Source organism: Schistocerca cancellata, chromosome 1 (assembly GCF_023864275.1).
Source record: "Schistocerca cancellata isolate TAMUIC-IGC-003103 chromosome 1, iqSchCanc2.1, whole genome shotgun sequence".
In the NCBI taxonomy this organism is placed as follows: Eukaryota; Metazoa; Arthropoda; class Insecta; order Orthoptera; family Acrididae; genus Schistocerca; species Schistocerca cancellata.
The window spans coordinates 728,211,841-728,224,480 of record NC_064626.1 but is presented as its reverse complement, the minus strand read 5'-3'; the positions used below and the strand labels follow the sequence as shown (position 1 = coordinate 728,224,480).

General features: G+C 36.0%; 1 protein-coding gene across 6 annotated transcripts in view; it reads right to left on the bottom strand.

Moving 5' to 3' along the window:
- LOC126185168 (peripheral plasma membrane protein CASK) overlaps positions 1-12,640 on the bottom strand; it is a 530,963-nt gene that overhangs the window by 118,148 nt on the left and 400,175 nt on the right. For all 6 annotated transcript variants that reach the window (XM_049928023.1, XM_049928015.1, XM_049928042.1 and 3 more), the window contains one exon: positions 624-722. In XM_049928023.1, coding sequence (XP_049783980.1) covers positions 624-722 — 99 coding nt within the window. The remainder of the gene's footprint in view (positions 1-623; positions 723-12,640) is intronic.

The following is a 12,640-nucleotide window of genomic DNA, read 5'->3' as shown; positions in this document are numbered from 1 at the left end:
ATTCACTTCTTGATTAGGCATTCCTTACCAACGCATAAACCACTTTTCCAGTGAAAGGATGCACCGGTGTGTAGTGTGTTTCATAGATTAATATTAGTATGCCACTTTTTGGAAGAGTGCCATATGCTTTCTAATCAAAGGGCAGCCTACTTCTGCTTTGTTATAGTAGCTCCTACCAAAGTTCTTGGGAAGGAATGCTGAATTGAATATGAGACCATTGTATTTTTTCATTTTGCAGATTTTTGTGCACATAAGCTTTTAAAGCCTTTTTTACTACATCCTTACTACTTCTATTGTTATGATTATTATTGCTTGAGATTTTGAAGCATTTCTTATTCTACATGTTTTACTATGAAATTTATGTCCAACGTTCACATAATTATTAGCAATGGGGCATTAATAATCATGCTCCCAGGAGAGCTAAAAATAACGCATGATTCAGTTCAGGTGGCAGTCAACAAACATCATTGTTCATCTTGAGACCCTTGATGGCAGTATAGGTATTATGTTGAAGCTAGATATTTATGTGTAATTCTAGTTCTGAAGCTAACTTAAATCTGTGATTTAACTTTTTTTTGGTCTGTCATTCTACAAATTATTATTTACATAACATAAGTACTTACTTGCAGGATGTCTCCTGTTTTGAAAGCTATACCAGCCTGTGCACAAGGTATCAGGTCATCATCCAACGGGTCATAATCAAACTGTGCACGAACAAAAATCTGGAACAAAAACAAAACAAAACAAATGCCTAGTAGTTTTGTTTGACCAAAAAAATCAGAAATATTGTACAGTTAATTTTGTAAAACTATGAGGAGATCCTTTATTTTCATGATAATATATACCTGTAGAAAGTACCAAAAGCCCTTGCTGCCACAGCTTGAATCTGCCAGCTGTGACTTGCACATGATTTTTAATATTCCCAAATACAAGCCATGTGTTTTGCCCCGGTACAGTTGCATCACTATTACAGTCAAGTAAAATTCTCCTGGAAAATCATTCTGAAAACTTTCATTTAGTAAAGAGTACATGACGTACAGAAGACTAATTTGTTTGAACATGAAGAGGTGCTCAACATTTGTAAACTAACTGGACAAAGTTTTGTTCTGTCATCATTATTCTTAAACACAGAAGACATCAAAATGAGGGTTGCCTCTCACAGCTCCACACTGGTGTGAAAAGTAGCATTAAAGACATTGCAATGCTCTGATACAATCTTGTTTGTATAAAGAAGATTTTCCATATTTGATCAAGAAGGTGAATACTGAAAGTCAAATGGCTATTGTGTCATCACAACAAAGATCACAATGACTATGGAATATTTTGATATTTACTGTAATACCATCAATAAAGGAAGTAATGTGGCCAAATTCTTCCTCTTCCATGACTAAATACTGCCTACAGAGCATCAAGTAAACCTGAAATGAATTAAAGTAGGCATACAGAAAAACTGTTGATCTTTTTGGAAAACATCCAGAAGGGTAAGTATATCAGCAATTTAACTGAATGCAGGCCAATAAATGTCATCATTTCTTAAACTAATAGCAAAATACGGCTGTTAAATGTGAAGAAGAAACCAGTGAAAATAAAAAAGATTAAGCATGATGACTTGATTATGACACTGAAATTTCTTGACCATTAATCTGTAGTCATCTGCACCTTATACATGTTGTTATTCTGATGGAATACTCTACACCAGAGGGTTTCTGTCAAAGGGGTATGACATTCATCATTATTTTTGTGTATTCTCCTTCTGTTTTATCTTATATTGTAGCAGTAAATTTTGTTTCATTTTGATATATCTGATGATGGCTAATGAATGAAACTAGTCATCTGAGAAACATATAATACAAAAATATTCAGCTGAGAACATCGAGAACAGCCAGAACTAGTAATATTAACTTCTTATGGAGATTTGGACTGAAAATTATAACTAAAAAATAAATAGAAAGGCTGAAGTCAGTTTATCTTGAACATTTAAGGAGACTTTTTTCTTCCAAATCAGTGTCCTGTAGTAATGAAGTGTGGAAAAATAAGGACATAGTGCACCGATGTCACACTAGGTAAGCTGCATCAAAAGATACACTTTTGTAAAGATTGTTGAATTTGTGAAGAGTTCTGGAATAATTTGAAACAAGGATCCCTCATGAAATGTGAAGTAATGAAACTTTAGCAATAATTCACCAGCAGACACACTGGACTAAATGTTCATACTTTAAATACAATCTAATTCAAAGCATGGTACACTCACTGGATAGGCACTGACTACCTCCAGAACTGTGCCAGTGCTTGTAACAGCCACCACTGCTACTGACATTGTCTACGAAGATCTTGTAAGCAATCTAAATCATGCACTGTATTAATGATTCAGTTGTAGTTATCTCCTTGTTTGAATGACAGCATTTGTACATACATATGAAACATGAAACTAAGACTAAATGACAATGTTACTTATGAATGCAATGTCATTGATATGCATCTGAAAAACCAAATGAAAATTTGTGCCAGAACCTGGAGACATACTCAGATACGCTAACAGTAAGGTGATTGCTAGTGAGAAACAAGAAATCAAGCTTTGAATTTTCAGTTGACATTCCAGATACACAATGGGATGGGAGACATTCTTCCAACTGTTGCAACAGGTGGGTAGTCGTGTGACAACAGTGCAGTGAATAGACAATCTTGAGTTTTGGCCAAACACTGTCTCATTATCATTTACTGAGGCTCAACACTTCCTCTGTGTGTCTCCTAACATTATCATAAAGATCCACACTGTAGACTGTGGATTTGATTATGAAGAAGAATTTATCACACCAAATGATACCAGTGGCTTGCTTGCACTCGTACTTGCACTGGCACTTTATGTATTTGAAACCCTAAAATGAATCTGCAAGTGTTTTATACAGAAAGATAAAAGGAGTTCACTACTAAAGTACAGAAAATTTATTTTACAAGTCACTGTATTGAATAAAAATACATGAAATGGTTTTTCTCTGAAAAAGTCATTTATGTATAATAAGTTACACATAATACTGGTTCTTTTAAAGCCACAAAGGTATAAGTAATTAAAAGCAAACAATGTAAAATCTAGTATGGAATAACAATAATATTATGAAAAGCATACATTACTACTCATTGCTGCTCGTATAGCAGTCTTTTCCTGGTTTCTGTCTGCAGCTCAATGCCTCCTCTATCCTTTTCATAATACTGTAGTAATTAAAAGCAGTAATATGTAAACATAATATACCTTTAAAAATAAAAACTACAGCAATAAAATTGTGATGACCACAGGAAGCAGGATTTACTCAGATGTGTGTCAACAAACATTAGACAACTTTTTTATACAAAAGTGAAACATAATTTTGAAGTAGTACAACAGTCAGAAAGAATACATTTAAAATGGCCAATAAACAATATCAATATTATAATTTGAAGGCAAATATATTATTCAGTGACCAAGAATATGAAAACTAGAAAAAAAGTCCTAGCTGACCACATTTCTGGCACCATGCAAATGTCAAAGATAAGAGCTTTCATTTTGTGCTGTAGCTGTATCTCACTTTAGGGGATCATTTTATTTTTTCCTGCAGAGAATTCCACTGTACAAAGAAGCATACTATAGATTCCAATAATCTTTCAACAAAGAGGTACAGTTTTTTCTGGAGCATAACTGGCTTCAACTTTAAAGAACCAGCCATATTTCAATTCTAATATGGTAAAATGAAGATTGAAAAAACAGATACAAGAACATGTATGTCAATATTGTATTTTTTCAGACATTGTGTGAATTATGGCACATAAACTGTTTATAAAAGGCATCCCAGCAAGTATGGTGGACAAGATGGTTGCAGTGTGTACTTCATCTGTCCTCTATTAAAAGGATATTTTAGTAATAGTCTGTGACAACATAATAACTTTTTGTATCATTCATCATTACTGAACCAATCCAGTTTGTTACACACTACACATTTTGAGTAAAGTATCTTTTAAATGTAACTTTTTGTTATCATTATGTTGCACATGATACTTACAGACAACATTCAAATATTTTTCAAAAATATATGTAGACATATAAGGAGAGATTAAGAGAACATTTTCTCTCAAAGTTAGAACAGAGTGGTCTATATATGAATGTGACTCATCCTTCAGCCTACTCACGGTCTTATAGCCCAGTCATTGAAGACTGAAAATGATGAATAGGGGAAAGAATTGTGTAGTTGCAAATTTTTGTACAGTGGTAGGGGGTTGCCATCAACAGCATACCAAAAATTCCTATCAGCACTGCAGGTGGCAATGATTAAAGTCACTTTTTTATGTTTTTCTTGAGTAACTCAAAAACTGCGGCCACTTGTGACAATATTTCCCAGTACACAATTACACTACATAAAATTTACTACAAAAGATGCCATATCCAGTTTTTCTCTTTGACTAATAGTTTCATACTGTAGGGGATGGAAAAAATCACGTATAATTCTTTTAAAAAGAAGCATTTAATGGTATAAAATTACTGTTCACTGTTAAATGAAGTGGGTCAAGAACAAATATTAAATATTTGTACCACATCTAAGTGCAGCACAGCCACAGAAGAAATTGTGTTCTGGGGGTTAATAAGATGGAGAGGGCTGGGGCAAAGGGTAAAGGCATGAAGGAAGGTAGGTTGCCCTCCTTCATAGGTCTGCGAACTGAAGAGTGACCAGATGATTCCCCCTCCATCTAACCCACTATGTCACAAGAAGCAACTACAGGGTGGTTCAAAGAATTACACTGACCTTCATCAGCTTGCCTTTTAAATCACAGGCAACACAGTGCACAGACATGCCTGGGAAAGGTTTATTTCCTACATAGCGCATAGAATACAGATATGTGATATTAATAATACTAATGCAAGGAACCCTTATGGACAGAATCTGTGTAAAAATCTCCACACTGTTCTACACTGCTAGAAGGGAAATTATTCCTAATGATCCTGCACAACAGATACAGAATTCTTCCAGGAAATGCAGCTTCCCCTAGCACAAGTGCTGCTCACTTTTCAGTTTACACACAGACTGTGCCTCCCCAGCATTTCCTGTCCAGTTCTCTTACGTGAGTAGACAAAATGACTGTAAAGTCATGTCTTCATGGTGGAGTTATATTCAGTTTATTAAATGAGTACTTATTTGTAGTTGTTAAGTGAACTATTAAGTAAAAAAGTTCGACAACTGGAGCTGTGAATTGTTCAGCATACTGAAATTACCCAAGGGTAACATGCTGTCAATACGTATTCAGCAATATTGATTTCATTGTCTCCACTATCAGAGGCTGGAATACTCGTCGCAGCATGAGGAGTATCAAATGCATCATCCAAACCTCAGTTCTACTAATGCCTGAAGAGGCTCAGAGCTTTAAATGATCTCCCTCTGCAACGAAAGTAGGTCCCTTAGATGTTATGAAACTTCAAATATTTCAGCACAAGTCAAGCAATGCATTACAGTAACTACTATTCTATACTTGAACATGATCAGTTGAACTCTACCAGAGATATTCAACCCACCATGGAAGATATACTGCACTGTGGATGAATGGTAAGAGGTTCGAATCAGTGCAGCCCACTCTACAAGTGCCAGCCATTCTTGAATGGAAGAGATTTATACAATCTGCAGCTAACACCCACCCGAGTGACTAAAGACAATGACTCAGCTTTGTAATACACTGCCTATAATTGATGGCAGAAAGGTACCATTTTACCAGTTGAGTCCCTTTCCCAGCCAACACTACAAATGTCACTGACAACATTGTTTTTAGGAACATATAGTACATAGAATCTCACTTAATAACTGAAAATAAGTATTTATTAAATAAACTGGAAATAACTACACCATATAAACACAAGCTAAGTGAAGTTATTTTGTTTGCTTACATAACAGAGCAGGACAGGAAGCTGCTGTACACTATGACTAAAAATCAATTTCACCTCTATCAGTATAGAACAGTCAGCAGAATCTGTCCATATGCATTTGTTGTTCTAGTATTATTAGTAACTCATACCTATATTTCATATAGTGTTAATGGACTATGAAGTTTCTTCCTGTGACATAGTGAGGTTTCCCCTGCTTGCTCTTCAGTTTTCAGATCTATTCTGCAACCTACCTTCCCTCATGCTTTTACCATCCACCCCCACCTTCTCCACCCTTTTACACCCACAGAGCACAATTTCTCCTTAATATGACTCTACTACAATTAGATGTGGTACTCACATTTAATATTTGTTCTTAACCCATTTCACTCAAAAATAAACATTAATTTTATACCATTAAAATACTACTTTTAATAATCTGCTATTTTTCCATATTTCTAATACTCTGCGACTTTTACATCCTCCACAATGTGGAAATTATTAGTCCAAGAGAAAATAATGGATAGAACCATTTTTGTAGGAAATGGTATGTCGTTTTAGTTGTGTACTGGGAACTTTTTGCTAGAAGCTGCACTTTTCCAGCTCACAACCCACTGGTAGGAATTTTCAGTATGTTGTTCATGACTCTTTCTCCTATTTGTGACTGCAAAAATTTTCCCCCAATTTTCCTTCATTGACTCAGCTATTAGGGAAACACGGTGACCATAACATAATTCTTTCATACTATACATTTCAGCCTCGGATTGCACAAGTAGCATCATTACCAATTTTGACATATTAGGAAGCTGTCATCAGATGATTTGAGTATGTTACATAGTAACTGATGTCAGTTGATGAGTAACTACAAAACATTTTCATATCATCCAATGATGACTTCATAATACATCAAAACTACTAAAACATCACTTTGTTTTTATAGTAAAAAATATCTGGTTAATGTTTCCCAATAATTACTGTAGCACATTTTTGCCAAAAAAAAGAAGAAATCATATTCCGAAAGTTAGTTGCAAAATATAGGACAATTCATTATGAAATATGCTTACTTGTTTCTACATGTATTTGTTGTTGTTGTTGTTGTTGTTGTTATCTTCAGTCCGAAGAGTGGTTTGACGCAGCTCTCCATGCTACTCTATCCTGTGCGAGCCTCTTTATCTTCAAATAAATACTGCAACTTACATAATTCTGAATCTGCTTAGTGTATTCATCTCTTGGTCTCTCCGCTATGATTTTTACCCTTCACATTCCCCTCAAGTGCTAAATTGGTGATCCCTTGATGTCTCAGAATGCATGCTATCAACTGAGCCCTTCTTTTGGTCAAATTGTGCCACAAATTTCTTGTCTTCCTACTTCTATTCAGTACTTCCTCGTTAGTTATGTGATCAACCCATGTAATCCTCAGCATTCTTCTGTAGCACCACATTTTGAAAGCTTCTGTTCTCTTTTTATCTTGAACTATTTATCGTCCATGTTTCCCTTCCATACATGGCTACACTCCAGACAAATACCTTCAGAAAAGACTTCCTAACACTAAATCTATATTCAATGTTAACATATTTCTTCTCTTTTCTAGCCATTACCAGTCTAAAGTTTTATATTCCGTCCACTTCAACCGTCATCAGTTAATTTGGTGCCCAAATAGGAAAGCTCATGTACTACTTTAAGTGTCTTGTCTCCTAATCAGATTCCCTTCGCATCATCTGATTTAATTTGACTACATTCCATTATCCTTGGTTTGCTTTTGCTGATGCTCATATTACATCCTCCTTTCAAAGCACTACGCATTCCATTCAACGGCTCTTCCAAGTCTTTTGCTGTCTCTGACAGAACTACAGTGTCATCGGGAATCCTCAAAGTTTTTATTTCTTCTCCCTGAACTTTAAATTGTACTCCAAATTTTTCATTGGTTTCCTTTACTGATTTTCAGTAAGTTGGTAGCAAGTACAATTTTTTTGTGATCATCAAATATTCATGTATGTACAGATTGTACATACATATGTATTTGATGGTCACAAAAAATTGCACCTGCTACCAACTTATGCGTTATTCTATGTGATGCCCCCCGTTAACTTCAGGTGATACCTATGTGATTATACAGAAATGAAATTCTGCTGTAATGTCTCTGTCTAGTGTGGTTTGTACATGTACTTAAGTACCTTGCAGGATGCAGTTATGACGCTATACAAACATTCTACTGCTGACATTGTAAATACATGAATATGTACTGTAGAAATTAAAAGTAAAAAGGAGTAAATGAACTTTGTAAACTGAAGTCAGAACAAAGATTCCAAAGTGAATTTTCACTCTGCAATGGAGTGTACAATGATCTGAATTTTCAGGCAGATTAAAGCTGTGTGTTCAAGTGGGGCTACCCAATTACAACCCACAATCAGCCCTCACAGCTTTCCTTCCACTTGTACCTTTTTACTTACCATCCAAATTTCGTGGAAGTTCTCCTGCACACATTTTGGATCTAGCATTCTTGGAAGAAATCTTGTCACTAACCCATACACCTTTTCTTCCAGGAGTGCTAGCCCTATACGGTGTGAGGGAGAACTTGTGAAACATAGCATAAGAGTCTAATTTTGTGAAATTGATTTTCAAGCAAAACAATCCAGATTATGACTATCCGAGATTGTCATGAAATCACATGCCTGCTGAAAAATCATCTTATTTGCACTTTGAATACTTATATATCATCATGGGATTCTACTGCACTTCACTTTGTTTCCTTTTGCTTCTAATAAACTCTCACTTGATAGGGCATTTTATATGATTTGGTCTCTCAAAATCTGCCCTGTTGCACTTTTCTGTTTTTTCCAGCTCAAAAGCCAGGGATGGCAATTTGAGAGGTTTACTATATAATGGTGATAATATGGAAGGACTTTTTCAACATTAACACAATCCTGTCGGACATAGCGTTTTTACTGTTCACATTCTTTTGTGTTACTCAAGGGAAGAGTATAGGTTTCATGGTGTGCCACACCTGAAATCTGTGCAAAACACAGAAGTGACAGCACCTCCTTTCCGGCGAAACAGCTTTTTTCCCTTCCTTTAATCACTCTGACTAAAAAACAATTCTAAAATTTCTTTTAAAAATGCAGTTAGACTTATCACAGGATCTTTGCGTAGATTTATTTCAGTAGTTCTAAATAAGTAAAATACACTCTAAGAACACAGAGGTGGAAACTTTACAATTATGAATTGTGAGATACAAAACACTCATGTAAATACTGCACGTAGAACATTTATTTTGTTCAGATCACAAAGACATTCATATTTTGAATGTGAATCAGTAATACAAATCACAAAATGCCTTATCAAAGATTGGTAGATTCATTCCAAGGAACATAACATGTTACAGATATAGGAAAGAAATTTCATCACCCATCAGAAGGGCATTGTGGGAAGTGGATGAAGTTAACGTTTACTGTTTCCAAATTGACAACAGTTGGACTTGAACTGAAGAGTAAGGGAGATCATATAATAAAACTACCTCAAGGAATACATCCATTGCCATATATTCAATGCAAAAATACCCAAACACACATACAAAATGTGCAGGTATCCACTTTTCACACACTATGTAAAGTGTAATAAAAAGCACACCTTCTATCTGATTTTGTACATTAAATTGCTGAATAAGAGGAGATATTTATCATCACAAAAGATTGACAGTAAGAAAAAATATCTGAAGAAACAATCCCCAGTAATGTCACACTGCAGAAACATCTGGAATAATTATTTGTATCAATTTAAGGAACATAATATGATTTGAATACTGATATGTTTAAGCACACTGTGCAGATTTAAGGCCCAAACAATGGAATTACCATTCATTCATCTTCAGTACTTAGGTTCTTGCTAAGTATTTCTGTTTTCGTACGCGCGCGCGCACACACACACACACACACACACACACACACACACACACGAGAGATAAAGTGGGGGGGGGGGGGGTGGTGGTGTTAATTCACAGCTCCAGAACTATAAACACTATCTAGTTCGTTTTTGTAACAGTACAAGAAAAATAATGTCAAAATGCTTACAAGCCTACAGTGCAAGTCTTATAGAAGCTCTGCACTCACTGAAAACAAAAATACAAAATATTTGGAAAGTAAACAACTACTACCTAAAATATTTAGATATAGCCTGCAATGTGACATCTACATAATGGTATTCCTGACAGTAAATTTATTGTTTTTTAAGTATGTTATAGACATCTACAAAAGTTTAGAAGTTCTAGAGTATGTGCACATACTACAGCTTTAACAAGAAATGCATAAGTTACAAACCTAGACCTTCAGATACCACAGCAGAATAACAAGCCAAGAAATATGAAAATGACATTACATGCAATACTGGGATACTGCAAGTAAATTTGTGCACTACAAGAAAACAGACAGAAGAAATTGAGAGAGAGAGAGAGAGAGAGAGAGAGAGAGAGAGAGAGAGCAGGCTCTTATTACGTATATAATTATTTGAGAACATTATCTGTAAATTTTATCAATCTTTTCCATTTTCAGCTATGAGTCAGTGTGAGAAAGAAAAATCAGAAATCATAAGAACAGTCGAGATTTTATAAGATTCCTGTAAGAGGACTTAAATTTACATGAACATCTGAAAGTGAACTTCAAGCGAAATGAAACTTCATTCTTCAAAATACCTTGAAATATTCCACTACTTAATGAGAGACAGGTAAAACAAAGTGGTGCTTTAAACTGTCTTTTTAGTTTAATGTAATAAAGGGCAAGATGCCTTAAACAGATCTTTCAATAAGGAAGAGACAGAGAACCTACACATGAATCTTCCATAAAAGATGTTATGCCTTCTGCTGGCAACTCCTTGTGACATGAGGCATACCCATGTGACAAATCAAGGTGCAAGACTTGTCCCTTCCCTCATAAAGTACACCCTATTGCATCAGCGGCAGGTTCACTTGTGAAAGCAGCCATATTACTGCAGTATTGAGCACCATTCAGTTGGCTGCACTTTAAAAGACACTCTCGCATTTCCTACAGCTGCCACCATGGCATGAGGGCACTGCCACAAACGCTTAGGCCGCTGCCAGTGACATGCAAGAATCACCTCTCTGGAGCTCCATCTGTGGGTCTACTTAATAAGTTCAAACATCAATATTATGAAAAGGATAGTTTGCTAATCACCATATAGCAGAGATGTTGAGTCATATTTAGGCACAACAAAAAGACTATGATAAACAAAGCTTTCAGCCAACAAGGCCATCAGCAGAAATAGACAAAACACACACACCCAAACACGCATGCATGCGCAAACACAATTCACACGCACATGACCTCAGTCTCTGGCTGCTGAGGCCGCATCCTGGTCCTCAGCAGCCAGAGACTGTGGTCGTGTGTGTGTGTGTGTGTGTGTGTGTGTGTGTGTGTGTGTGTGTAAACACTCAAATATACTGTTAGCAACTGACACTGCAACTTCAGCAAACAAAGCTAAGTATTACTTTTACTATTTGTTATCAGATGTAGAATAAATTAATATCTGAATTCTCTGTCCGTGAACCACATCTGGTCCTCGTTCCTGTATCCACTAAAGAACTATGAAGCATGGAACGGAAATTACAACAATTATATATCATTCCATTGTAACTTCTTAATAGCCTTTTATGTAGGCTTGACTACCATCTAGCTGTCCACCCAAATGAATGCCCCTGTCAACATATGGTACAAGCAAAGCTGACCACCCAGCAGTAAACTATTCTCAACTTCAAAGCCTGTTTCAAATCTGTGCTACTTGGATCCCCAATCCCCTCAGCTCTAACTACATTAGCCCCCAACCCTTACACACTAATTCATATGTTCTATACTTTTTTACCCCAGGCACCACCTCACCACCATCTCTGTTCGGTTTATTCCTCTATCACTTTGCACTCACACTGTTTCTCCTCTGTGGCCTTCTTCCTCTGTTCCATCTCTCATCCTTCATTCCCTTCACCCTCTCTTCTCCTCTCTGACCTTTCCTTCTTCTTTGTTTCTCTTGTTCTCTCTATCTGAAACACCCTGTCATTTTATCGAAGCTGCAGTTCCAGGACAACTTGGCTGCATATGTGTGTAAGTGTGTTTCTTTGTTATCTCTGAGTAAGGACAGTGTCCAAAAGTTTACTTAAAACTTTATTTTTGATAGTCCACCTGGAGCTTCACACTGACAGAATACCACAACCCCCCAAGAAAAGTTCTGCTGAAAATTTTACACCCTTCCCTTCCTAACATCTGAAGACTGTGGGAAAAACCACCATTTTAATAAAAAATCAAAACCATGCTGTAACATAGCATTTATCACACACCAGAAGTTAGCCAACAACTAATTAAACTCGCAATAAGTAACCGTAAAAAATTAAATCATAGAAGACTGCAAGTATTTGAGGTTTGAATTTGGTTTGAAAGTCTTCTTCTTCACTTTCCTATTAGGCAATTTATTGCTTGTTATGGTTGTCATGCTTTCACTTGTTCCTTGTAGTCATTCATGCTGCTTTCTCATTGTTTCCTCTAATTGGTGGTATTATTATTATTATTATTATTATTATTATTATTATTATAGAGGGAAACATTCCACGTGGGAAAAATATATCTAAAAACAAAGATGATGAGACTTACCAAACAAAAGCGCTGGCAGGTCGATAGACACACAAACAAACACAAACATACACACAAAATTCTAGCTTTCGCAACCAACGGTTGCCTCGTCAGGAAAGAGGGAAGGAGAGGGAAAGAC